Here is a 27,325-nt window from a genome sequence, read left to right as displayed (position 1 = left end):
AAGTGTGTTTTGCTTGGCTCTTGGTTTTTTCCCTTCTACCCCGAACATAATACTGTCTAACGTTCTAATTCCCCACCCCCCCCCCCCCCCCCAAAAAAAAAAACAAAAAAAACCAAAAACATTTATTTTATTTTCTCCACGTGTACTGTTGTCTCATCCTGTATTTTCTGTCCAGGTGTGCTGTTCGCCCCACCCCCATTATCTCCTTGCCATCCACCGTTTGCCCTGTTCACGTGACTCGTGGTGGTCCCTCTCGGCTCCCCCCCCCGTTGGTATTTTTGTGCATATAAGATTGTTCATAGTTCTGTTTAAATATTTTTAAATATGTTTAACCTTTCCCCTTCTGTTTTTTATTCAGTGGTATATTACAACACGCTGTTTTTCTTCCTATTTAAAAGGCTTTTCTCAATTTCCTCTCCAACTCATTCCACTTCAAAAAAAAGAAATTCAATATCTTATACGTCTCCCTCACTACATGGTCTAAATTCACATTCATTCCATCCCTCCTCCATCATCCTGAACCGGATTGCTAACTTGAAAATCACAACAAACCCAATTTGTTATCAATGTTCGTCTTTCATTAATCATCCACTTTCTAAACTCCCCTCTTGCCCCTCCCATCCAAATCCCCCCCCTTGCACCTACACTCCGAAACTTCCCCCTTGCCCCTCCACTCTTAAACTCCCCCCTTGCCCCTCCACTCCTGATCTCCCCCCTTTCCCCTTCCCTCCAAAACTCCCCCCTTGCCCCTCCCCTCCTAAACTCCCCCCTCACTCCTCCCCTTCAAAACTCCCCCCCAATCCCTCCCATTCAATTCTCCCCCCATACCATTCCTCTCCAATTCTCTCTCCTCCCCCCTCCTCCTCCAAGCTGCCTCCTCCCCACTTCGTCTCCCTTCTATCTCATACCTCCACCCCCCCAAACCTTCTACTTTCCTCTGCCCCCCCTCAAACAACCCCTCACTGTGCCGCATCCCTTCACCAGCAAACCTTTCATCCTCCTCATCCTTCCCTTTCTTGGAACTCTTCTGCAACATCTGAAACACTATCAACTGCTCTCCCTACCTCCCCCTCTCATCCTTCATCTTACCCTACTCCTCCCCTCCCCTGTCCTGTACCCGATGCTCCCCCTCTCTCTTCATTAACGGTATGGACCTCAAACATCCGGGGCCTTCGCTCAAACCTGACTGATCTCTCCATACAGGTTGCTTCTGACAATCCAGACTTGATCTGCTTAACAGAGACTTTCCTCCTTCAAGATGTCTCTGATTCCTTAATAACTCTTCCTGGTTACTCCCTCCTCCGGTATGATAGACCTGAGCCTCGGCCTGGTGGTGGGGTGGCTATCTTTGTCAAAAACTCTCTTCCTCACTCTCCTTGCACTGCTCTCTTTCCTCCTCACCCGCAGGAGTACCTCTGGTTACGGCTTCCTCTCCGCTCCCACCTTTTGTTCATATGTGTTCTGTACCGTCCCCCAAACAGTGATGACTCCATCTACATTTCAATGTCTGACAACATGGACCAACTTCTATCCACTCATCCCAACTCTCTCTTCCTCATATGTGGTGACTTCAACTGTCATCATGCCACCTGGTTGGGTGTGGGTTCCTCTCTCACTAGTCATGGCACCTCAGCAAAGGACTTCTGTGACTCACTGGGATTGACACAATCTGTCAATTTCCCGACCCGGATCTCAGCCAATGGAGTATCTTCTCTTCTAGACTTGGTTATGACAAACTTCCCTGCTAATGTCTGCTGCTCTTCTTCTGCTCCAATCGGTTCTTCTGATCATGTGCTTGTCAAAGTGGACATCTCTCTGGCCATTCTCAGAGAGCCTCCTCAGCGTCGACGAGTCTGGCATTTCACTCAGGCCGACTGGGACGGTCTTCAAGCAGCCATCAATCGTCTGGATTGGTCTCCCATCTCCACTGCCTCTGACATCAATTCTTCCTGGGAATTCTTCCAAAGCAAACTGATCTCTCTCATGCACAGATTTATCCCATCTCGCCTTCAATTGTCTTACCCTTCCTCCCGTCCATGGTACACTGAATCTTGTGGTGAGGCAGTTGCCCTGAAACAACTTGCCTTTGCCTCTTGGAAGGCTAATCCAACTGAAGGAAATCTCAGTTCCTTCCACCAAGCTCGGAACAAGTGTGTGTCTACCCTCAGGAGTGCCAGGAAGCACTATCTCTCCTCACTCAAGAATGAACTCTCAAACCTGTCTCCTTCCTCCAAATCCTGGTGGCGTCTGGTCAAATCCGTTTCTGGTGTTTGTTCCCCCTCCATCCCCTCCCTTACCTCAAATGGCCACACAGTTGACATCGCACCTGACAAAGCCGAATGCCTCAACTCTGTGTTCGCCTCGAAATCCTTAGTCCCAAACCCATCTCTCTCTGTTCCCACCTTTCCCAGTCGAACCCAAATGCTCCTGGACTCTGTGTCCTTCTCTCCTGACAAGGTGGAGGAGTTTTTGTCAAACCTCGACTCTGATTCTGCAACTGGACCAGACGGCATCAGCCCACGGGTCCTAAAATCCTGCTCTGCCGCTCTATCTCACCCTCTCTCTGTTCTTTTCACCCTATCTTTTGCTCAAGGTCATCTGCCAGCATCCTGGAAATCAGCTAACATTACCGCTTTACACAAAAAAGGTGCAAAAACAGATCCTTGCAACTACAGACCAATCAGCCTGCTCCCAATTATCAGCAAAGTCATGGAATCCATCATTGCTTCGGATATGAAATCTTTCCTCTTCTCCAATGGCTTGATCGCTGATCATCAATTTGGTTTCAGACCAGGTCACTCTACTCTGGACATGCTGCTTCTGCTGTCTCAACAATGGATGGAGGTCCTGAATGCCAAACAGGAAATCAGAGCTGTCTCCCTTGACATATCAAGGGCCTTTGATACGGTCTGGCACCCAGCTCTGCTCACCAAACTCTCCTCCTATGGTATCCATGGAAATCTCCATGCATGGCTTGCGGACTTCCTCTCTGGTCGTAGTCAACGTGTGGCCCTGAATGGATTTCTCTCATCTCCCCTTCCTGTTCAGGCTGGAGTTCCCCAAGGAAGTGTGCTGGGCCCTGTGCTTTTTCTGGTCTTTATCAATGATCTCTCTGACTCTCTGGAAAATCCTCTCTATCTCTTTGCTGATGACTCCACTCTCTGCCGCTCCATTCCTCTTCCCTCAGATAGGCAGTCTGCAGCCTCCTCACTCTCTGAAGACCTGGACAAAATCACAGACTGGTCAAACAAGTGGAACATGTCTTTCAATCCTGCCAAATCTCACTCTCTTACTATCTCTCTCCGAAAAGATCGACTGGACAACCCTCCCATCTACTTTCTCAACAATCCTCTCCAAGAAGTTCTGTCACTCAAGCTTTTGGGTCTCACTATCTGCCATGATCTTTCTTGGGAAAACCACATTTCCAAGCTGGCCTCCAAAGCCAGTTGCCGACTGGGCATCCTCCGTCGTGCGAAGTCCTTCCTCGGCACACCTGAGCTCCTCACCACATACAAGGCTTTCATCCACAGCTCAATGGAATACTGTTCTCCCCTATGGGCTGGTGCTCCTGCCTCACACCTGGCTCGGCTTCACGCTGTTGAATCCAAAGCTTTCAAAATCATTGGAATCTCCCGCGATGAAGCTATCTCTGAGGGCCTTTCACTCACTCACCGCAGGCAGGTAGGTGGTCTTTCTGTCTTCTACCGACTCCTCTCCGGCCTTGCTCCCCCAGCTCTCTCCGTGCTCTGTCCCCCAAATATTCCTACAGGTCGCACAAGATCTGCCAGCAACCCTCTAATGGTTAAACTGCCGAAATCTCGGCTCTCTGCTCACCTTCACTCTTTCATTCCTCTTTTCTCCCGCCTGTGGAACAAACTCCCACACTCCCTTCAATCCCTCTCCTCCCTCCAGGTCTTTAAAACAGCTGTTCACCACCATCTCTTATCTTCCCCCATCCATAACCTTGATCTTTTCTACCCCCACTAATTCACCCCAGATCCACCTTGTTTGAAATTCCAACTTATTTCCTGGAAATCCTGGCAGTGTCCATATGTTTATACCTCTCCCACCCCCCCCCCCCCTTCACATGCCTCCCCCCCTTCACATGCCTCCCCCCTTCACATGCCTCCCCCCCAAAGCCCTCTCCCTCCCACAGATCTCTCGATGTCTCCATGTCTCTCGGTCCCTGCTCTCAAATGTTGTGTTTGTGTCCTTCCCCCTCTCTCCCCATCTTGTCTACCGCTCCCGATGTTATTTGTTTTATGTGTCTGTTTGTCTTTCTGTGTGATTAATTTTCGCTCTTTCACGAGCCTCGATTTTGTATACAAAAAAAAAAAAAAAAAAAAAAAAAACCATCAAGGTGGCTCACTACGTACAGATGCTGAGTAAACTGAAATGTGCACTTTAGGAAAAGCGCCTGATGAAAAAAGCTGTCACTTTCAACATGACAACACTCGACTTCATACTGCACATCTGACATTGGAGGAAATCTCAAAGAATATGCTGGGAAGTGCTCCCCCACAACCCCTCTCTTCTATCCCAGTACAGTCCGGACTTGGCCCCCTCGAATTACCATCTGTTCGGGCACTTGAAATATCACATGAGAGGCCAGCACTATGAAAACAACGAGGCAGTCCAGATAGCCGTGTATGGCTGGTTACGAAGTGTTGGAGGGGACTTCTCCCGCAGTGGGATGTTTAAGCTCTATCAGCGCTGGTATAAATGTGTGGATCGTTCTGGATACTTTGTAGAAAAGTAATGTGGTATATGTCTAGTTACTATTGACAATTATCAGTTTTCTTACATGCTAAAAATACAATAAAATGTTGTCTTTGTTGGTTGCATTTTTTTGCTTTGTTGGATTAAGGAACAATACATGCTGTTAAGGAAATGCAATGTGCAGACAACTCCAATGCAACAACTGTCATTTTAGCAGAGTGCACTAGAAATAGAGCAGACAAAGACAACTTGATAGAATAATAACATACTGGTAATGATAAAAACAAAAGCGAATCTGAGATATGTGATGAACCTGCCAACCTGTGTTCCCGGAAGACAACGTTGCAAGCTTCTACGATTCAAATCCCACAGCAACAGCAGTCCACGAGTGTATCCCACAAGAATGCTGGTACTCGCGCGTGGATCTTCTCGAATGGCCTCCACAGCTCCAAGAGCCTTTCCTACCCGGTACTCCTCAGGTAAGCTGAGAAAATAATTGCAGTGCAGCGAGTAGCAAACACCGTCAAAAATATTGCTTGTGGAGAGCAAAGTGTATACATTGTTTTCAAAGAAAAATGGTTGAGTATTTGTGGAATTTAAGTATTACAGATGCTTAAATGTTTGCGGAGATCATTAAACATTTAACTAGAATGGCATTCGGTAAGGGTGCAAACGTCTGCCAGGCTGAACAATTTATTTTGTGAGTTCCTCCAACACGAGAATAAACAACAGTGGACTTGATTCAGATTCCTAATGTACACCAACCCTCACATCAAAAGGTTCTGTAATCCTTATTTTGTTCTCACTGCTGTTCAGACTTTGATACATTACAAGCACTTCTGTCATTCCCCACCTCCTAAGTGCACACGCAACAACTTTTCTTGGAATTCTATCATATGCTTGTTTAGGATTTACAAATAAATGATACAATTTCCTCTTTTTTGCCAAATTGTTTTTATCTTGGATCCAGATAACAATGAAGATTGTATCAGTTGTAGATCGTCCTTTCATAAATCCAAACTGGTTCCCATCCATACTTAAATGACCTTCCTTAATCTCACCTCAATCAACTTTTGAAATATTGTCAAGGCTTGTTCCATCAACTTAACCACTAGCCATAAGGTGAGGGTAGTACAGTAATGGATCTCCCTTCACCTTGTATGAAGATAGGTAAAAGCTTCCATAATCTTCAAAGATCTGTCCACAATTCCATGATATCATTCTGCAAAAGTTAATTATCCATTTTACTCCTAATTCACTTCATTCTTATATAATCTCAATTCCAGTTGGACCAGGTGATTTACCGTTCTTCATCTTCTGAATTGCAATTCTAATTTCCTCATTTGTTATCTCCTTTTCTGTTACCTTCTATTTTGCTGGATTTAATCATTCCATCCTCTCTCCATTTTCTTCAATTCCATCCCACTCATTTTCTTCATTCAGCAACTTCAGATCATTTTCCACTTTTGATTTCCTCTTTGCAAACGACAAGTTTTCCATCCTCTCTTTTCAAACACTCAACACCATCCTGCTTATCCATGATCATCTGCTTTGTTATCCTAAAAACCCTATTCCTTCCATCAAGTGTATCTAGATCAGTGGTTCCCAAACCTTTTTGTCCACGACCCAAAATTTGAAATCGCATTCGCCTCACAATCCAAATGGTAACCGTACTTACGATAATGATCGTCTGAGAAAATGCTTTCGAGGTGAAAAGTCAACCACCTCAAAAACCAGCATTTTCAAAACCGGAGGGGGGGGGGGGGGGGGTGAACAGTTATTCAATTGTCAAATGATTTCAGTTGCTCAATGGCCAATTGGAGCTTGTCTGTGGCATGGGCAGTTCCAGCTGAAGAAAAATATGGACAAGACCAGGTGAGCAGGAAGATTGAGAGAGCCATATTCTTTGATTTATGCCAGCTATGCTATGCGGTGCACTGACAGCCACACACCATTGGGCTCCATCCTCTAACACTGCGGCTACGCCAGCCATGGAGAGGAGAGATGGCATCTTCCTTCCTCTTTTAATTTTATCTATCTCGGCCTGAAAGTTTATTTATTGGTTTTTGTACTTCCAGCTATCCCGACGATCCCTTCGTCATGGCTTTGGTGTGGTTTTCGAATTGCTTTAGTATGTGTCCTGGTTCATCTCATTGGGACTCCCTTGTGGTATGTGCCTTCATAACTTGTGTTTTAACAAGTTATTCATGAGTATTGCGTAAACTTTAAGATTAGCAAAAATGTTAAGATTAGTGTGGGTTTAATTTCCCCACACTGTTTCAAGTCTACCAAGGACTATAATTTGATCTTTGGTCCTAGGCCACACCCCATGTGTACATTTGGTCCAAGGGTTGTGGGAGTGAAATATTTGTGCCCCAGCTATCACTCCCCACCCAAAACAGTAACCTTCAACAATTCAGTAATAGAAGACGTTTGCAGCAAAATAAGTACCAATTTGAAATAAGACAATAGCATACACACCAATAAAATGGTCTTCTTTAGTGTAAATGTACAAATTCAACATTTTGACCGAGTCGATGAATATACAATACAATTTAAAAATTAACAATGCCCCCTCCCCCCCCCCCCCCCCCCAACACACCACAGCCTCGTTCTCTACATCCTCCCCCATGCAAAACACTAAACTGCAGGTTACCAGTGAAGAGAGAAATAATAACACATCAAACAAATCTTAAAATAGAATATCAGCAGATGTTATTTACCCAGGCCTACAAATTGAACAAAAATAAACTGAACATTACAGGTTTCTTAAATACATTTTGTGAACAAATTATATGCAGGGAAGAAAGATGATACCTCTGAAGAGCTCCCTCTTGAGACAGCACATCATCAAATTGAGAAGACGACAGCTGTAACACATGCACTGACCCAGCCTCCGAGCCGATGTAAAGTTTGTCACCCGCAGCAGATACGCACAATGCCGTCGGTCGGGTTACGCTGGGAAGGGCACTAGGGTGCATTCAAATAAAGCACCCTTTAGAAAATATAGTACACACAAGTATACATTCTTGCAATGTGTATCAGCACAGCAAAGAGTCAATTTGATGTAGACCTCAAAACACATCCCTGGCAGAACCATTACACAGCAGTTCTCAAACGCAAAGGCAACTCTCTGCCAACACTATTTCCACTCTCTCACAAGATAGAATGATGCAAAGTATGATTATCAATAACTACAAGTCTGGAAGAGTTGAACAATAAGTGCATAAAAGCCTTTTCTCTGTACTGGGATATCTGCAACACTTAAGCAATATTGGACTATGAGCTGAATAATTTAAAGGCAATTTGCTATTAATGTATAATTGCCAAGATGAGAACGCCTCTACATGGGGTATAACCCAATATTTAACTTACACCGTTGTAAAACACAACTTCATGTCCTGTTAATTTAGGTCACATATGTGTTTGCATACAATATTTCCTTTGATCTACTACTGACTGCAATGAAACAGCCTGAGAGCTTTGATGTAATTACTTATTGAATACTGATCTTGCAAAAGTAGAAAAGCATTCTTCAACAAGAAAGCAGGTCGATGGGATGAAAATGACAATAATAATAATTATTGTTATAATAAAATAATAATGATAAACAAAAGCAAAAAAAAGAAAGGCCATGGCAGGATTTGAGAAAGAATGGCAAACTCACCCTGGCTGGCATGGAATAGTGAAGTCTTGCTTATGGCTAAGCTCAGATTGGCCACCCTTGTCCAGCACCTCCCATAGGCTGATTAAACTGTTGTCCAGCAATGCCACAATACGGCCCTAAATGAGAAGTCCCATTTTTCTTATCAATTAAAAAATGAATCCTAAAGTTTTCCTGATAATCATTCACAAAATAAAATGCAATTCTACAATGATAATGCTAGCTAATTGTACGAACAAGTAATGGTACGAACCAGACTCCTCTCATCCACTGATATTTCACGTATTCCGATATACGCTTCCGCTTCCGGTCTTGCTGGCGAGGTTTCGTTTATTCGCAGCTGTCTACGCTCTCCATCGAAATCGAAGTTAAGTAATTGTTCCCATTTGTATTTTCGTTATAACTGTATTTATTTTATGGTGTTGTACGTATCGTGTGTCCCGAGGAAGATTTTCGGTGCAAATCTTTCATACCTGTATAGAAAATCGTGTTAATTCGTGTCGTGTCTTTTGAGGCCTTGTACAGTGTCCAACCTTGAGGCTTTGTTTTCCTCTCAGCGGTCCGTCGTTTGTGCTCCAATAACTTTCGTTCTCTGCTTTTCCCAGTCTTTTCACCCCATAGCCTACTTCCTTGTTTAAAATCAACTAAAAAAAACAACAAAAAAACAAAAAAAACATTTCTTTCTCTGTTCTTATTCTTTGTTCTCATTCGTTTATTCGTTCGTTCGTTCTTCAACCACGTGTTTCTCCCCCATTTCCCCAGATAGTTTTCACTGTTATTAACCTTAAAATGTTTACACTTTCCCCTCAAGTTCAGTATTCCGTCGTTTATTATAACACCTTTTTCTTCTTCTTCTTTAAAAGGCTGCTTTCGACTTGCTCACGAAATCTATTCATCCCAAAAAAAAATTCCATCTCTTTCAGTGCCTCTTTTCGACATTCCCTAAACTCTCCTGCACTCCATCCTCCCTCCAGCGTCCTTAAACGTATTTTTGACTCGAAGATCACAAGAAACTCATTTTGCAAAAAATGTTCTTTTCCCATTAATCGTACACTTTCTAAAATCCAATCTCACCCCTCCCCTCCGAGACTCCCCTCTCACCCCTCCTCCTCAAAGCGTCCTCCCCGCTTCTTCCCCCTTCCAACTCTCACCTCCATCTCCCCCAACCGTCTGCCTCGCTCTTCCCCCTCCTCAAATAACACCTCATTGTGCCTCACCCAATCACCATCAAACCTCTTGTCCACCCCATCCTTCCCTTTCTCCGAGCTATTCTGAAATCTCTGACACACCTTCAACAGCTCTCCCTACCTCTTCCACCTCTTCCACATCTTACCCTCCCCCTCCTCCCCCCTGTTCTGTATCCGATGCTCCCCCTTCCTCTTCATTAACGGTATGGACCTCAAACATCCGGGGCTTTCGTTCAAACTCAACTGATCTCTCCATACAGGTTGCTTCTGTCAAACCAGACGTGATCTGCTTAACAGAAACTTTCCTCCTTCATGATGTCTCTGATTCCTTAGTATCTCTCCTGGGTTACTCCCTCCTCCGGTATGATAGACCTGAGCCTCGTCCTGGAGGTGGGGTTGCTATCTTTATCAAAAACTCTCTTCCTCACTCGCCCTGCACTGCACACTCTCCACCTCACCCCCAGGAATACCTCTGGCTACGGCTTCCCCTTCGCTCCCACCTCTTGTTCATATGTGTGTTGTACCGTCCACCAAACAGTGATGACTCCATCTACATCTCGCTGTCCGATAATATGGACCAACTTCTGTCGACTCGTCCCAACTCTCTCTTCCTCATATGTGGTGATTTCAATCGTCACCATGCCAGTTGGCTGGGTGTGGGTACCTCTCTCACCAGCCATGGCTCCTCAGCAAAGGACTTCTGCGACTCACTGGGACTGACACAATCTGTCAATTTCCCGACCCGGATCTCAGTCAACGGAGCATCTTCTCTTCTGGACTTGGTTATGACTAACTACCCTGAAAATGTCTGCTGCTCTTCTTCTGCTCCAATCGGCTCATCTGATCATGTGCTTGTTGAAGTGGACATCTCTCTGACCATTCTCAGCGTCGACGAGTCTGGCATTTCACTCAGGCCAACTGGCACGGTCTTCAAGCAGCCATCAATCATCTGGACTGGTCTCCCATCTCTACCACCTCTGACATCAACTCATCCTGGGAATTCTTCCAAAGTAAATTGCTCTCTCTCGTGCACAGATTTATCCCATCTCGTCTTCAGTTGTCATACCCTTCCTCCCGTCCATGGTACACGGAATCTTGTGGTGAGGCTGTTGCCCAGAAACAACTTGCCTTCGTCTCCTGGAAAGCAAATCCAACGGAAGGAAATCTCATTTCCTTTCACAAAGCCCGAAACAAGTGTGTGTCCACCCTCAGGAGAGCCAGAAAACAATATCTATCCGTTCTCAAGACCGAACTCTCTTATCTGTCTCCCTCTTCCAAATCCTGGTGGCGTCTGGTCAAATCTGTTTCTGGTGATTGTTCCCCCTCCATCCCCTCCCTTACCTCAAACGGCCACACAGCTGACTCCGCACGTGAAAAAGGAGAATGCCTCAACTCTGTGTTTGCCTCCAAATCTTGTGTCCCAAACCCATCCCTCTCTGTACCCACCATACCCAGTCGTACCCAGCTGCTCCTGGACTCCATGTCCTTTCCTCCTGACAAGGTGGAAAAGTTTCTGTCAACCCTCGACTCTGATTCTGCAACTGGACCTGACGGCATCAGCCCACGGGTCCTAAAATCCTGTTCTTCTGCTCTTTCACTCCCTCTCTCTGTTCTCTTCACCCTCTCTTTTGCTCAAGGTCAACTGCCATCTGCTTGGAAATCAGCCAACATCACCGCTTTGCACAAAAAAGGTGCAAAAACAGATCCTAGCAACTACAGACCAATCAGCCTTCTCCCAATTATCAGCAAAGTCATGGAATCCATCATTGCTTCGGATATGAAATCTTTCCTCTTCTCCAATGGCTTTATCTCTGATCATCAATTTGGTTTCAGACCAGGTCACTCTACTCTGGACATGCTGCTTCTGCTGTCTCAACAATGGATGGAGGTCCTCAATGCCAAACAGGAAATTAGAGCTGTCTCCCTCGACATATCACGTGCCTTCGATACGGTCTGGCACCCCGCTCTGCTCACCAAACTCTCCTCCTTTGGTATCCATGGAAATCTCCACGCATGGCTGGCGGACTTCCTCTCTCGTCGTAGTCAACGTGTGGCCCTGAATGGGTTTCTCTCATCTCCTCTTCCTGTTCAGGCTGGATTTCCCCAAGGCAGTGTTCTGGGACCTGTGCTTTTTCTGGTCTTCATCAATGATCTCTCTGACTCTCTTGAAAATCCTCTCTATCTCTTTGCTGATGACTCCACTCTCTGCCGCTCCATTCCTCATCCCTCAGATCGGCAGTCTGCAGCCTCCTCACTCTCTATAGACCTGGACAAAATCACAGACTGGGCAAACAAGTGGAACACGTCTTTCAATCCTGACAAATCTCACACTCTTACGATGCCTCTCTGAAAAGACCGACTGGACAACCCTCCCATCTACTTTCTGAATAATCCTCTCCAAGAAGTTCTGTCACTCAAGCTTTTGGGTCTCACTATCTGCCATGATCTTTCCTGGGAAAACCACATTTCCAAGCTGGCCTCCAAAGCCAGTCGCCGACTGGGCATCCTCCGTCGTGCGAAGTCCTTCCTTGGCACACCTGAGCTCCTCACCACATACAAGGCTTTCATCCGCAGCTCAATGGAATACTGCTCTCCCTTCGGGGCTGGTGCTCCTGCCTCACACCTAGCTCGTCTTCATGCTGTTGAAACCAAAGCGTTCAGAATCATTGGAATCTCCCACGATGACGCCATCTCCGAGGGCCTTTCACTTACTCACCCCGCAGGCAGGTTGGTGGTCTTTCCGTCTTATACCGACTCCTCTCCGGCCTTGCTCCCCCAGCTCTCTCTGGGCTCTGTCCCCCAAATATTCCTACAGGTCGCACAAGATCTGCCTGCAACCCTCTTATGGTTCAACTGCCAAAATCAAGACTCTCTGCTCACCTTCACTCCTTCATTCCTCTTTTCTCCTGCCTCTGGAACAAACTCCCTCACTCTCTTCAATCCCACTCCTCCCTCCAGGTCTTTAAAACGGCTGTTCACCACCATCTCTTATCTTCCCCAATCCAAAACCTTGATCTTTTCTACCCCCGCTAATTTCACCCCAAATCCACTTTTTGAGGTGACTTTTGTCTTCTTTCCTGGAAGTCCTTGGTGTCCTTGCGTTTTATACCTATCCTGCCTCCCCCCAGGCCCTCTCCCTCCCACACATCTCCCGATGTCCCTGCTCTCAAATGTTGTGTTTGTGTGCTTCCTCCCCTTCTCTCCCCATCTTGTTGACCGCTCCCCTTTTTGTACACCGCACCTTTCCTATGCCATCTCCAGGCATTGCAAATCGTCATTGTTGGGCACCGAATGGGGCTCGGCAGTGACGCACGCTGAAAGGGAGTACTCAGTTTTCACTCTGTTTGTTTGTTTGTTGGTTGTACACCGCACCTTTCCTATGCCATCTCCAGGCATTGCAAATCGTCATTGCTGGGCACCGAATGGGGCTCGGCAGTGACGCACGCTGAAAGTGAGTACTCAGTTTTCACTCTGGTTGTTTGTTTGTTTGTTTGTTTTCTTGTTGTACACCGCTCCTTTCCTATGCCATCTCCAGGCATTGCAAATCGTCATTGCCGGGCACCGAAGGGGGCTCGGCAGTGATGCACGCTGAAAGGGAGTACTCAGTTTTCACTCTCGTTGTTTGTTGTACACCGCCCCTTTCCTATGCCATCTCCAGGCATTGCAAATCGTCATTGCCGGGCACCGAAGGGGGCTCGGCAGTGACGCACGCTGAAAGAGAGTACTCAGTTTTCACTCTGGTTGTTTGTTTGTTGTACACCGCACCTTTCCTATGCCATCTCCAGGCATTGCAAATCGTCATTGCTGGGCACCGAATGGGGCTCGGCAGTGACGCACGCTGAAAGTGAGTACTCAGTTTTCACTCTCGTTGTTTGTTGTTTGTTTTCTTGCTTTCTTGTCCGGACAATATCTCAGCCATCCTTTGAGCTAGGATTTGATTAATGAGGAGTTATTTAATTATTAGCGATTAATTAAGTACTTATTTAATTAATCAAATTTCCTTTCTCTTCTGACCATTAACTCAGGCACCTTTTGAGTTAGGAAGCTGATATTTGGACATGCCAATGGCCAGGTGATTTGGCTGCAAAGGCTATTTTTGATTTATTAATTAATCAATTAATCGATTAATTATTTAATTATTCGATGAATGACAAAAAAAAATTTTTATTTTTTTTTACTTACAGAATCTGATGAAATGGTGGTGGTTCATGTGTTCTCTGACCGAATTGATTAATAATTTAATTTTTTTATGATTATTATTTATTTATTTTCATTATTAAGCATTTATTTATTTTCTTTCTCATTTGGCCAATATCTCAGGCACCTTTTGAGCTCGGAAGCTAATATTTGGACATGAGTGACCAAGTGATGTGACTATCAAGGATATTTTTGTTTATTGATTAATCATTTAATCGATTAATTATTTATTGATTAATTGATTAATTATTGATTAATCAATTAATTCTTTAATTTTTTATTAATGACTTATTTAATTAAATTCCTAAAAGATACATCTTCGGATGAAGCACTTGTGGTTTAGTTATGCTTTCAGCCAATTGATTAAGAAAATATTTTGTGATAATCTTTTATTGATTTTAATTATAGAATTAATCAATCAATTAGCGTACACCTCTCCCTCCCAATGTAGCCTCTACGAGGTGCACTGCGGTATTGCCGGGCGCCAGAGGCGCCCCGGCAATGCCGCGCTGTAGGATATTTAATTATTTGGCATGGGGGTGGTGTACTTTGAATGTATCTGTACTTGTTGTACACCGCACCTTGCCGATGCCATCTCCAGGCATTGCAAATCGTCATTGCTGGGCACCGAAGGGGGCTCGGCAGTGATGCACGCTGAAAGGGAGTACTCAGTTTTCACTCTCGTTGTTTGTTGTACACCGCCCCTTTCCTATGCCATCTCCAGGCATTGCAAATCGTCATTGCCGGGCACCGAAGGGGGCTCGGCAGTGACGCACGCTGAAAGAGAGTACTCAGTTTTCACTCTGGTTGTTTGTTTGTTGTACACCGCTCCTTTCCTATGCCATCTCCAGGCATTGCAAATCGTCATTGCCGGGCACCGAAGGGGGCTCGGCAGTGACGCACGCTGAAAGAGAGTACTCAGTTTTCACTCTGGTTGTTTGTTTGTTTGTTTGTTTTCTTGTTGTACACCGCTCCTTTCCTATGCCATCTCCAGGCATTGCAAATCGTCATTGCCGGGCACCGAAGGGGGCTCGGCAGTGATGCACGCTGAAAGGGAGTACTCAGTTTTCACTCTCGTTGTTTGTTGTACACCGCCCCTTTCCTATGCCATCTCCAGGCATTGCAAATCGTCATTGCCGGGCACCGAAGGGGGCTCGGCAGTGACGCACGCTGAAAGAGAGTACTCAGTTTTCACTCTGGTTGTTTGTTTGTTGTACACCGCCCCTTTCCTATGCCATCTCCAGGCATTGCAAATCGTCATTGCCGGGCACCGAAGGGGGCTCAGCAGTGACGCACGCTGAAAGAGAGTACTCAGTTTTCACTCTGGTTGTTTGTTTGTTTGTTTGTTTGTTTGTTTTCTTGTTGTACACCGCTCCTTTCCTATGCCATCTCCAGGCATTGCAAATCGTCATTGCTGGGCACCGAAGGGGGCTCGGCAGTGACGCACGCTGAAAGAGAGTACTCAGTTTTCACTCTGGTTGTTTGTTTGTTTGTTTGTTTGTTTTCTTGCTTTCTTGTTTTCTTTCTTGTTTGTTTGTCCGGACGATATCTCAGCCATCCTTTGAGCTAGGAAGCTGAAATTTCGGCACAATAGTGAGCAAGTCCTTTGTCAAAAACGGTATATATATTTTTGGATTAATCAATAAATTGAGGAGTTATTTAATTATTAGCGATTAATTAAGTACTTATTTAATTAATCAAATTTCCTTTCTCTTCTGACCATTAACTCAGGCACCTTTTGAGTTAGGAAGCTGATATTTGGACATGCCAATGACCAGGTGATTTGGCTGCAAAGGATATTTTTGATTTATTAATTAATCAATTAATCGATTAATTATTTAATTATTCGATTAATGACCAAAATTTTTTTTTTTTTTAAGTTACAGATTCTGATGAAATAGTGGTAGTTTGTGTTCTCTGACCAAATTGATTAATAATTTAATTTTTTTATGATTATTATTTATTTATTTTCATTATTAATCATTTATTTATTTTCTTTCTCATTTGGCCAATATCTCAGGCACCTTTTTTTTTTCTTTTTTTTTTTTGTATACAAAGTCGAGGCTCATGTAACCTTTTGAGCTGGGAAGCTAATATTTGGACATGAGTGACCAAGTGATGTGGCTATCAAGGATATTTTTGATTTATTGATGAATCATTTCATCTATTAATTATTTATTGATTAATCGATTAATTATTTATTGAGTAATCAATTAATTATTAAATTTTTATAAATGACTTATTTAATTAAATTTCTAAAAGATACATCTTCAGATGAAGCACTAGTGGTTTAGTTATGCGATTAGCCAATTGATTATGAAAATATTTTGTGATAATCTTTTATTGATTTTAATTATACAATTAATCAATCAATTAGTGTACACCTCTCCCTCCCAATGCAGCCTCAATGAGCTGCACTGCGGTATTGCCGGGCGCCAGAGGCGCCCCGGCAATGCCGCGCTGCAGCATATTTAATTATTTGGCATGGGGCGGTGTACTTTGAATGTATGTGTACTTGTTTTCTTGTTTGTTTTCTTGTTTTCTTGCTTGTTTGTCCGGGCGATATCTCAGCCATCCTTTGAGCGAGGAAGCTGAAATTTCGGCACAGTAGTGAGCAAGTCCTTTGTCAAAAACGCTATTTTTTGTTTTTTGAATAATCAATTAATTGAGGAGTTATTTAATTATTAGCGATTAATTAAGTCCTTATTTAATTAATCAAATTTCCTTTCTCTTCTGAACATTAACTCAGGCACCTTTTGAGTTAGGAAGCTGATATTTGGACATGCCAATGACCAGGTGATTTGGCTGCAACGGCTATTTTTGATTTATTAATTAATCAATTAATCGATTAATTATTTAATTATTCGACTAATGACAATTTTTTAAAAAATTTTTAAGTTACATATTCTGATGAAATGGTGGTGGTTTTTGTGTTCTCTGACCGAATTGATTAATAATTTAATTTTTTAATGATTATTATTTATTTATTTTCATTATTAATCATTTATTTAATTTCTTTCTCATTTGGCCAATATCTCAGGCACCTTTTGAGCTCAGAAGCTAATATTTGGACATGAGTGACCAAGTGATGTGGCTATCAAGGATATTTTTGATTTATTGATTAATAAATTAATCAATTAATCGATTAATTATTTAATTATTCGATTAATTAATAATAATATTTAAAAAAACAGTTGCAGATTCTGATGAAATGGTGGTGGTTTATGTGTTCTGTGACCGAATTGATTAATAATTTAATTTTTTAATGATTATTTATTTATTATCATTATTAATCATTTATTTATTTTCTTTCTCATTTGGCCAATATCTCAGGCACCTTTTGAGCTGGGAAGCTAATATTTGGACATGACAGTGACCAAGTGATGTGGCTATCAAGGATATTGTTGATTTATTGATTAATCATTTAATCGATTTATTATTTATTGATTAATTGATTAATTTATTTATTGATTAATCAATTAATTATTTATTTTTTTATTAATGACTTATTTAATTAAATTTCTAAAAAATTCATCTTTGGATGAAGCACTAGTGGTTTAGTTATGCCATTAGCCAATTGATTCAGAAAATATTTTGTGATAATCTTTTATTGATTTTAATTATACAATTAATCAATGAATTAGCGTACACCTCTCCTTCCCAATGCAGCCTCTATGAGCTGCACTGCGGTATTGCCGCGCTGTAGGATCTTTAATTATTTGGCATGGGGGCGGTGTACTTTGAATGTATCTGTACTTGTTATATACTTTGTTTGCTTGTTTGTTTGATTTGTTTCTTTGATAAATGTTAGCTCTTTCACGAGCCTCGACTCTGTTTTTCAAAAAAAAAAAAAAAAAAATTCTGAGAGTCCAATTTGCATTCAGGAACAGAACAATTATAGTTAACCATTTTGCAACCATTTTGAAATTGCCACTCTCTCATCTAAATGCTGAAAATTACATTTAAAGGACGATTTGAATTAGATTTCGTGCTGGCAACGGCACAAGCAAAACGAAATCACTGTAAACACAGAACTAATGCACAAAAGGCCTCGTTTGGCATTCATACGTCATTTCAAAAGTCACGTCATTTCAAAAGTCACGTATTTGTGAAAGGAAAACCCAAAATAATAAAGGTGGTTTGGATCCAAAACTAGTTAGAAAAAAACAACATCTAAAAGGAAATTATATTTAATGAGATTTATCCCGACCTACAGAAACCTCCAGTGATATTTAATTAAGGAAAAATAAAATAAAACAACAACCAGCAAAAATGCCAAACTTTAAAAGGTTCAGTTTGGCTTGTTTAATATGAAATTAAGCAAAGCCAAGAAACAAACAAAACCCATTAGAATTACAATTACGCTTTATAACCCCTTATTAAGGGTAATTGTAATATTGTTAAGTTGTTAAATTAAAACCAGTGGGTTCGAAAGGTTCTTCTTCATTTTTGACGGACGGACAGATGGACATAAAATATTGAAGCGGCTTCATCGCTTTAAAAAAAATAAAAATTAACATCCCATGAACAAGGCAAATAAGCGTTACGCCTAGGTCCCCCGTCAGGGAAGTGATGTGATTGACAAAGTGGAGGACGCAAGGCGGGCATCTTGGATTTTGACGTGGCGACCCAATTTTCAATAGCGTTCTTCCTTATGCCTAGATACACCCACACACCAGATGAGAAGATGGTACTTCGCTTATTTTTCAAGATATTCCGCTCACAAGGTTCAGAAATATGCGGCGGTGGCCATCTTGGATTTTGACGTAGCGACCCAATTTTCAATAGTGTTCTTCCTTATAGTCCGGTTGCCAGGTTGAGTACCTTGTTGTTGCGAGGAGTGTATTGTTTTTTGATGGTTTTATACTCGAATGGGTCTATAGAAAAGATTTAGCTTGGTTGCCGGAGTGTCAACCTTGGGGAACTCCGATAAATTGGCATAAATCCAAGATGGCCGCTGCGGACAGAGGTGAAAAATAACTTTTCAACCATTCAACCTTCCGTCACGTGTGATACATTTTTTCCATATAATTTCGATGTGAGGATTCGATTTCTGAGGTCAATTGTGTGATTTGCGGTCAAATTCAGGGTCAAAGGTCAAGTTAGAGGTCATTTTTGCACATTTGGGGGGTTCAAACTTTTTGACCCCTGCATCAACTGCACACCACTCATGAACTCGATACGTTGATTCTAATCTCAGCTCTTCTTTTCAGAGAGACGTATGCATATGGCTGACTCAAGGTGTCTTCTCCCGGTGTGTCACGGAGGTGGACAAGAAACGAAATTCACTGCAAACGGGATCAGGAAGCTCATCTTGTGCGCCAAATCTCGTGGAGATGGAGACCTGCAGGCTACGCTACAGAACATTATTGATGTTGGTGGAGATGCGGCAAGCATAACCTGTCATAAAGGTTGCTACTGTACTTATACATCAAAAGAGAAAATTGAGAGAGTGAGAAAGTCACAGAAAAGAAAGGCTGAAGATGAGGGTGTAAGGACAACTACAAGGTCTCATACTAAGGTAGCTGACAAAGGTGTGTTTGAGTACAAACGTGATTGTATGTTCTGTAGCGAGGAATGTTTACCCATTGATGATAGACACCCAGAACGATGGGACCGCGTTCGTAAGTGTATGACCAAAGAACGTTTTGACACAGAACGTAAACCACTCCCAACTATGAAAGATATGCTCCTTGATGTTACTGAGCAGCGTAATGATGATGTGGCTAGAAGGGTCAAGTTGCACCTTGCTTTTGTTTCTGATCTACCTTCTGCTGAGTGCAAGTACCACGTCCGCTGCTAAAACAGTTTTACGAAAGTTCCCACATATGCTGATTTGCCAACTGGTAGTGCAGATGAAAATGCTCTGAAGGAAGTCATTGAGTACATGAGCCGAGACAGGTCCAGATTATGGAATAGTGTTGAACTGCATTCCCTGTACTCGGATCTAGGTGGCAAGCTCGCTCGACGTGACATGTTTAGCAAGGTAACTGACTGCATGAGTAAGGATGTTATAGTTGTTCGGGTAGATGGCTGTGCTACCATTGTTGGTTTCCGTGACTCCGTTGCTAAAACTCTCAAGATAGTTAAGGATGACGATATGGATGAGAGGAGCATTGCTTCCGTGGTGAGGCAGATCAAGCATGAGGCACGGTCGGTCAGGTACAACAGTGCCAATTACGACCTATCAGAGTTTACACAGGCCCACACAATCAAGGCGACCAGCCCAAGTTTGTTGAAGTTGGTTTCGGACCTGGTCTCCGGTGGTAAGGTGACCAAGAAATCTCTGAGCTTGAGCCAGTCAATTCAGAGTCACGTTACAAGTACCAGAAATCAGACAACATTAGGGCTGGCCGTTAAACTGTTGCACCGGCATGGTAGTTCCGACCTTCTCAAACTCCTTCATGAGCATGGCTTCACGACCTCGTACGATGAGGCCCTGAGATTCCGAAAATCGGCCGCCCGTTTACTAGGTGACAATGCACAGGACCTCCACCAGTTTATGGGGTTGTGTAGAACCGTCGGCGTCATCTTCGCGTGGTTTGACAACTTGGATCTCCAGGTAGTCACACCCAATGGTCGACGCACTACCCATGTCCTCTCACATGAATTCCAGCAACCTCATCCCGCAGGTATTCTAGAGTATGGCCGCGCTAAGCCAGGGATGAGCAGCCTCATCATCCCCAGACTCTCTAAGAAAGCCGCCCAGTCAAAGACCAGCAGTAGCTCATCGGGCAGCCTTCCTCTGCAACACTACACCGGGCCGACCAAGGTGAACCCACCAGCTGTAGAGGCCACCTGTGGCATCTCATACCAAGAAGTATGTGCCCGGCAGGTGAGTCTAGCTACTGCGCAGGAGAAGGACATGAAGTGGCTAAACACGCTCAACACACAGGAGAACGCAATGAAGTGGGGTGGGTTCAACAATCAGGAGGCGCGCAATGATCAAGCTCAAAAGAAGCCAGCGAGTACCTACATATTCGGACCTCTCATCGACACCAAAGCCGCTCATCCGGACACGGTGCTAACTTCGCTGGAGTACCTCAAGAAGTCGTTGGCTGACATGGGGATGTCCTATGTCCACGTCTCCGTCGATCTGCAGCTGTTCGTGGTGGCCAGCCAAATCAAGTGGAATGACGTCAATCGCTTCAATAACGTCATTCTCAGGCCTGGCATCATGCACACCGTGCAGTCCTTCTGTGGCTGCATCGGCAAACTCATGCGCGGGTCGGGTATTGAGCCTCTCATCAGCTCTGCGTTTGGAGGGCTAACAGGAATCATGAGCGGAAAGTCTTGGGTTCGGGCCATGCGAGCGTTCCGGATGGTTTCGACTACTCTTCTGAGCAATTTTCTCACCACTGGTCCCAAAACATTCCAGGACTTAAGAGACTACCTTGAAACCTGTCGGCAACACCTAACCGGCAGGCACTGGGGCGATAATCTGATAAAGCCTACTCTGCTCGTCCATCAACTGCTTCGTAGCGAGAGGGAGGGAGATTTCCTGCTGCAGCAGCTCACGCTCGAGCTTATGCTCCCCTACTTCTTCGTTGCTGGCCACCACCACTACGCCCGCTACATCACCCATCATGTTTTCGAGATGCGCCACCTGCTGCCACCCGTGGCCAAAACGGAGCTCATGTCAGGTGCCTTCGTGTGCCGTCACCAGGAGGGTAGCTGGAATGGCGTGAGCTCTGACCAGTTTGGTGAACAAACTGCCATTCGAATCGGCAAAGGTGGCCTCAAGGGTATAACCCTTTTTCAAGAGATGGTCGCGGAATGGATCGATTCTTTTCCCGTCATCGCCTACCTCTCAGACACCATGGCGCACATCTACCCCAATCCCCCAGTCAAGGAGAGCAATGCCCAAGCTGGAGCAAGTACTACAAGCAGTGGACCACGTCACAAGGAGGAGGGCAAGACGAGGAGGGAGATGGATGCAGATGACAGACGTCGAATCTCGCTTGAGCTGTCCAAAATGTCTCACCCATTGGAAAATCAGTCGCCACACCTCTACAACATCGCCAATGGTAGATTCGGTCCCCCTGAAGCAGAGGTGAATGTTGCCGAATCAGTGGACATAGGCGAGAGAATGGCTGCACAGTTCCGGGCATCCCTCCCCACCGGATTCCATGCAACCGTCTCTAGTTCCATCAAGACCATGGAACACATAAAGAAAGGTGTGAAAATGGGGGACAAGACGATCTTCGACCTGGAGACTATCTTCTTCAGGCTGCTGACAGTCGGACAGCAGCGACAGATGAAGCTAGCACCCATCTTCCAATATGAGCTGTGTCCAATACCCCCATCGCTCATCGACGAGTATGGCTGCTTGAGGAAAGGTAGCAAAGCACCGCTGGCTCACAAACTCTGCGTACAGACACGACGACCACCGCCGCCTGATGTCACCATTGTTGATGCGAGCCAACTCCTCTACCACATTGTGTGGCCATCAAAAGGAGATGCGTCGGTCATAGTTAAGTCCATCAAGACGAGATTGCCCTCTCTCGCTGGCAAGAAGGTCTTAGTCTTCGACAAGTATCACAACGTTTCTGCGAAGGACCATGAGCGTATGCGACGTGCTGGCCTTGGTTCCATCAATTACGACCTGACCATCAATACACCGCTGCCCAGTCGAGACGCCATCATGAGGAATAAGCACAACAAGTTGCAGCTGTCGAAAGTTCTTAGTACCTACAGCTTCGGCGAAGGAGTCACCGTGGAGAGCCCCAGCGATGGTGTGTTCAACCATGACGAAGCGGACAGAACAATGATCTCGTACCTCCTCATGGCTGCCGAGTCCGACACACGAGTGATCCGCATTCTCTCAGATGACACCGATGTGTTCGTGCTGCTTGTGTACTGGGTGTACCGAAACAAGATCCAGGCCACAGTGCAAATGGAGCAGTGGGATGGACCCGTTTGGGACATCAACGCCACCTGTGCCCAACTCGGCCCCAAGTGCCTGCAGATCCTGGGAATGCACTACATTACTGGTTCAGATACCACCTCATACCTGTACGGCAAGGGGAAAGTGTCGGCCCTGAAGACCCTGAGAGCTGGCGACTTCCCAGGCCTGTACTCAGCCTTGGGCGAGCTTGATGCCACCCATGCACAGCTCATGGAAGCAGGACAGGCGTTCTTCTGTGCTCTATATGGTCAGCAACAGGGGACCACTATGAGTGAGGCGAGGTACCATATGTACACAAAGAAGGTTGGAAAGCCGCTCAAGATCATGTCGCTACCACCAACAGACCAAAATCTCTTCCTGCACATCTTGCGCACTCATCTGCAGACTATACTCGCCAAATCTGCTGACCAGCAGGCTCCACCTGAACTTGACATCACGAAGTATGGGTGGGAAATCAAAGATGGCACCCCAGTACCAGCAACCTCTGATCAGCCCCCAGGACCCCAAGATCTCATGGATGTAGTGCGGTGCAGCTGTAAGGCGGTGGGGAAGGCGTGCGGCAGTGAACGTTGCAGCTGTCACCATGGAAAGATATCATGCACTGTGTACTGCGCTTGTGTTTCTAGTGACGCTTGCTTGAACCCCTTCACGACAGGAGACGAAGACCAAGATGAAGTGGAAGAGGAAGGAGAAGCAGATGTGGTAAATGATGAGGAAACTGATCATCTTGATCTTGCATTCGGCTCTGATGATGAATGGGAGTGATCGCCGTTAATGAATAAGCACTTGACCACCCTCGTTCTGAAAATGCAATTATTATTATATTAATAATTTTTTGGCCGAAAATGACCTTTAACTTGACCTTTGACCCTGAATCTGACCCCAAATCATACAATTAACCTCAGAAATCGAATCCTCACATCGAAATTATACGGAAAAAATGTATCACACGTGACGGAAGGTTGATTGGTTGAAAAGTTATTTTCCACCTCCGTCCGCAGCGGCCATCTTGGATTTATGCCAATTAATCGGAGTTCCCCAAGGTTGACACTCCGGCAACCAAGCTAAATATTTTCTATAGACCCATTCGAGTATGAAACCATCAAAAAACAATACACTTCTCATGAGAACAAGGTTTAGTACAGAACATATCTGGGTGTCAAACGGACTATTATGCGTAGATACACCCACACACCAGATTAGAAGTTTGTAGTTCGTTTATTAGTCCCCTACCGGTGTACACCGGAGGGGACTATAGGTTTGCACGCCGTCCCTCTGTCCGTCAGTCAGTCAGTCAGTCCGTCCGTCCGTCCGTCCGTCCGTCAGTCAGTCAGTCCGTCACGCAAAGAACAGTTGTTCCGGACTTTTTTTCTAAACGCTTAATGCTAATGATTTCAAACTTGGCACATCGTTTCCTCATGATAAGTTACAGATCAAGTTCGAACTTCACGACGTTTCGATCATTTTTGACAAAGTTATGGCACTTTGAACTTTGGGAATTCTGATAATTCTGATGATCCTTAACTCAGTGCCATTTTAAGTTTTAATTTCCTTTAAAAAAGATTTTCTCTGCAATAATATGACCGATTGAGATCAAATTTTCACCATAGGAGGGACTCGGTCTGTAGAATATTTTAATGGTAATTATGACGTCACAGGTCACGTGGTTCGGGCGCCATATTGTTTTTCGTGAAAACACGAAAACCCCTTTTTCTCTGCAACGGCTGAACAGATCGAGGCCAAACTTTGCAGGCAGAATCGCATACCCATGACGAACAAAAAAGTCAGTGAGCATGACGTCATGCGTCACATGGTTTCAGAGTTATGACGTTTTTAAGCATGAACTTTTAAAACCAAGCCCCTCCCTCATTTTTGATCCAATGGAGGGGAAGCTTCACAGATCTGGTCAGTATGTCAGTCTACTAAAATGTCCTTTTGGAATTTGCGATAGGGCACGTGGTTTGGCAGATATCGTTAAATAAACGAAAAAAAAAAAATGGATATCTCTTGAATCGCTAGTACCTCAGACCGTGAGTTGGTAATTATATAATTCACACAGTGCAATACGTGCAGGCCGCTCCACGGAGTGACCTTGCGGGCTTATCAACGAGGCGACGTGACACACGTGTCTCAGCATACCTCAGATCAAGTTTGAAAACCAGCATCAACCGTGCATAAATTTGCATATTCGATCATTTTTGACAAAGTTATGGCACTTTGAACTTTGGTAGGGGACATGTATTGTAGCGCTTCACAGATCTGTTCTGCATGTCAGTCTACTAAAATGTCCTTTTGGAATTTGCAATAGCTCACGTGGTTTGGCAGATATCGTTAATTAAACGAAAATATTTTAAAAATGGATATCTCTTGAATCGCTTTATTGGTCAACGTGAAACTTCATACTATAGTAGAAGTCATGAAGAGTAACAAGTGTGCAAAATTTCAAGATGATTGGATGTACGGTCTGGAAGCTAGAGGTTGTTATTGCGTGAAGAAGAAGAGGCATCAAGAGGGCGGATTTAATTATTTATCACATGTACAGACTGAAAGCATCGTTGGACACGACCTGTCGCGGTCATTTTAACCTCAAATAAAATTCTAATTTAAGATTTGTCAATAGCTGAGGTATATTAACAAACGAATGAAACAGATTTGGTCAAATTCTGACTTTTTTAACTCCATCGCATTTGACAGAGTTGTGATAAGCTGAGGAAGAAGAAACCTCGCATTGGCTTCTCCAATGTGCCATAAAAAAATGGATATCTCTTGAATCACTAGTACCTCAGACCGTGAGTTGGTAATAATTTATATAATTCACACAGTGCAATACGTGCAGGCCGCTCCACGGAGCGACCTTGCGGGCTTATCAACGAGGCGAGGCGTGACACGTGTCTCAGCATACCTCAGATCAAGTTTGAAAACCAGCATCAACCGTGCATAAATTTGCATATTCGATCATTTTTGACAAAGTTATGGCACTTTGAACTTTGGTAGGGGACATGTATTGCAGCGCAATACTCAGAATGCTTGTTTTTCAAAATATTCTGCTCACAAGGTTCAGACATACATGGCGGCGGCCATCTTGGATTTTGACGTGGTGGCCCAATTTTCAATAGCGTTCTTCCTTATGCCTAGATACACCCACACACCAGATTAGAAGTTGGTACTTCACTTATTTTTCAAGATATTTCGCTCACAAGGTTCAGACATACATGGCGTCAGACATACATGGTGGCGGCCATCTTGGATTTTGACGTGGGTTGCACCCACACACCAAATTAGAATTAGGTCCTTTGCTTACGCACGCACGGACGTACGCACGCATGCAAACACGGACGGACACACGGACTGAGGGGAAAACCATAGTCCCCCTTTCGCTCCGCGGTGCGATGGGGGACAAAAAAAGTCACCAAGTGGGAAACCTAAAATGCCGACTGACTGACTGATGCTGCCGGGGAACGAATGACTATGCTCGCAATGTCAGGAGGATTAACGGGGAGGATTAATGAGTGTATTTATGTTAATATTGTATGGCTGGATTAAACTTACTGCTCCACGTGACTAGAGCACGGTTTTTAATCATTGCCACCTGTGCCAAAAGGAATTCACTGCTCTTATCCCTCAATAGTTGAACGATTGAGGTCCAAAGATTTACAATAGCTTAAAGTGTTGTTAATTTTAGACATCTAACTGCATTTATTTTAATGGGAATTTGTTCGAAAGTACAGGTGTCTGTACTTCTGTTCAAATTAAATAATGATTTTAAAGATAGTAAAAATCCAGAAGTTTAGTACTGTTAAAGCAGTCTTATACACAATCTCATTTAACATGTCCAAGTGTTGCAAAACTAGAGGTTCTTGGAAGTGCAAATAAAGTGATTTGTGCTCTACAGTGTATAATTAAGTAATTAAATTATATAATTGAATTTTTAAAAAGTATATAATTAAATTTAAACAAAAGATTTAAAAAGTCATAAAAATTAATTAATTCCGGAACTTACCGATTACATCATCACCATAACTAACAGTTACATTAGTTTGTCGTGCCCATTGTTTATGTCCTTTATAGCATCCTTAAAAACCAAGTTTTCTGTTTAGAATGATTTTCAATTTTGTTTCACCGCCCGGCAGGCAGACGAGTAAAAATATTATCCAACTCCTCTCTGCACATGCAGATCTGGAAAAATTCAAAGACAAAGTACTGTTAAATGTGAAGCTTGTTTTCCGATTAATGTTCCGATTTGTGTTCAAAATATAACAATCAGTTTAAATTAAGTTGTTCCTCAATGATAAACTGACCCTTGAGGACAGACGGATGGACATGAACCAATTACTTAACCCTGCTTTTCGTTTAGTGTGCACGGGATAAAATTCAGAAAGTATGTGCCTTCATCATGTACAACATACTCAATTCAATCTCAACCAAAAAATATATATATATATATATATATTACCTGACCAGGTAGGAAATGTAGCTGCATGATTGAGACAACTTCCTTGTACCGAGCGCTGAACTCCACACCTGGTGCTCCATAACTGCACAACACCAGTTAAGGTAAATCTTCAAAGTCACATGTGGGGTATTCTGCCATTGATGAAAAGCACACATTCAAACAATCGTATATTGTTCTCCACAATACCACTCCCAAAA

General features: G+C 43.9%; 1 protein-coding gene across 6 annotated transcripts in view; it reads right to left on the bottom strand.

Annotated features, from left to right (window-relative positions):
* LOC137431582 (lethal(2) giant larvae protein homolog 1) overlaps positions 1-27,325 on the bottom strand; it is a 198,180-nt gene that overhangs the window by 83,924 nt on the left and 86,931 nt on the right. For all 6 annotated transcript variants that reach the window (XR_010985311.2, XR_010985312.2, XM_068123071.2 and 3 more), the window contains 4 exons: positions 27,129-27,210; positions 8,387-8,502; positions 7,537-7,689; positions 5,041-5,203 (listed from right to left, as the gene is read on the bottom strand). Coding sequence is in view for 4 of the 6 variants with exons in the window: in XM_068123071.2 (XP_067979172.2) it covers positions 5,041-5,203; positions 7,537-7,689; positions 8,387-8,502; positions 27,129-27,210 (514 nt within the window). In the remaining 2 variants the exon portion in view is untranslated. The remainder of the gene's footprint in view (positions 1-5,040; positions 5,204-7,536; positions 7,690-8,386; positions 8,503-27,128; positions 27,211-27,325) is intronic.

Source organism: Myxine glutinosa, chromosome 1 (genome assembly GCF_964187855.1).
Source record: "Myxine glutinosa chromosome 1, kmMyxGlut1.1, whole genome shotgun sequence".
NCBI lineage: Eukaryota > Metazoa > Chordata > Myxini > Myxiniformes > Myxinidae > Myxine > Myxine glutinosa.
Note: the sequence above shows the minus strand (reverse complement) of the source record. Positions and strands in the feature narration are given on the sequence as shown.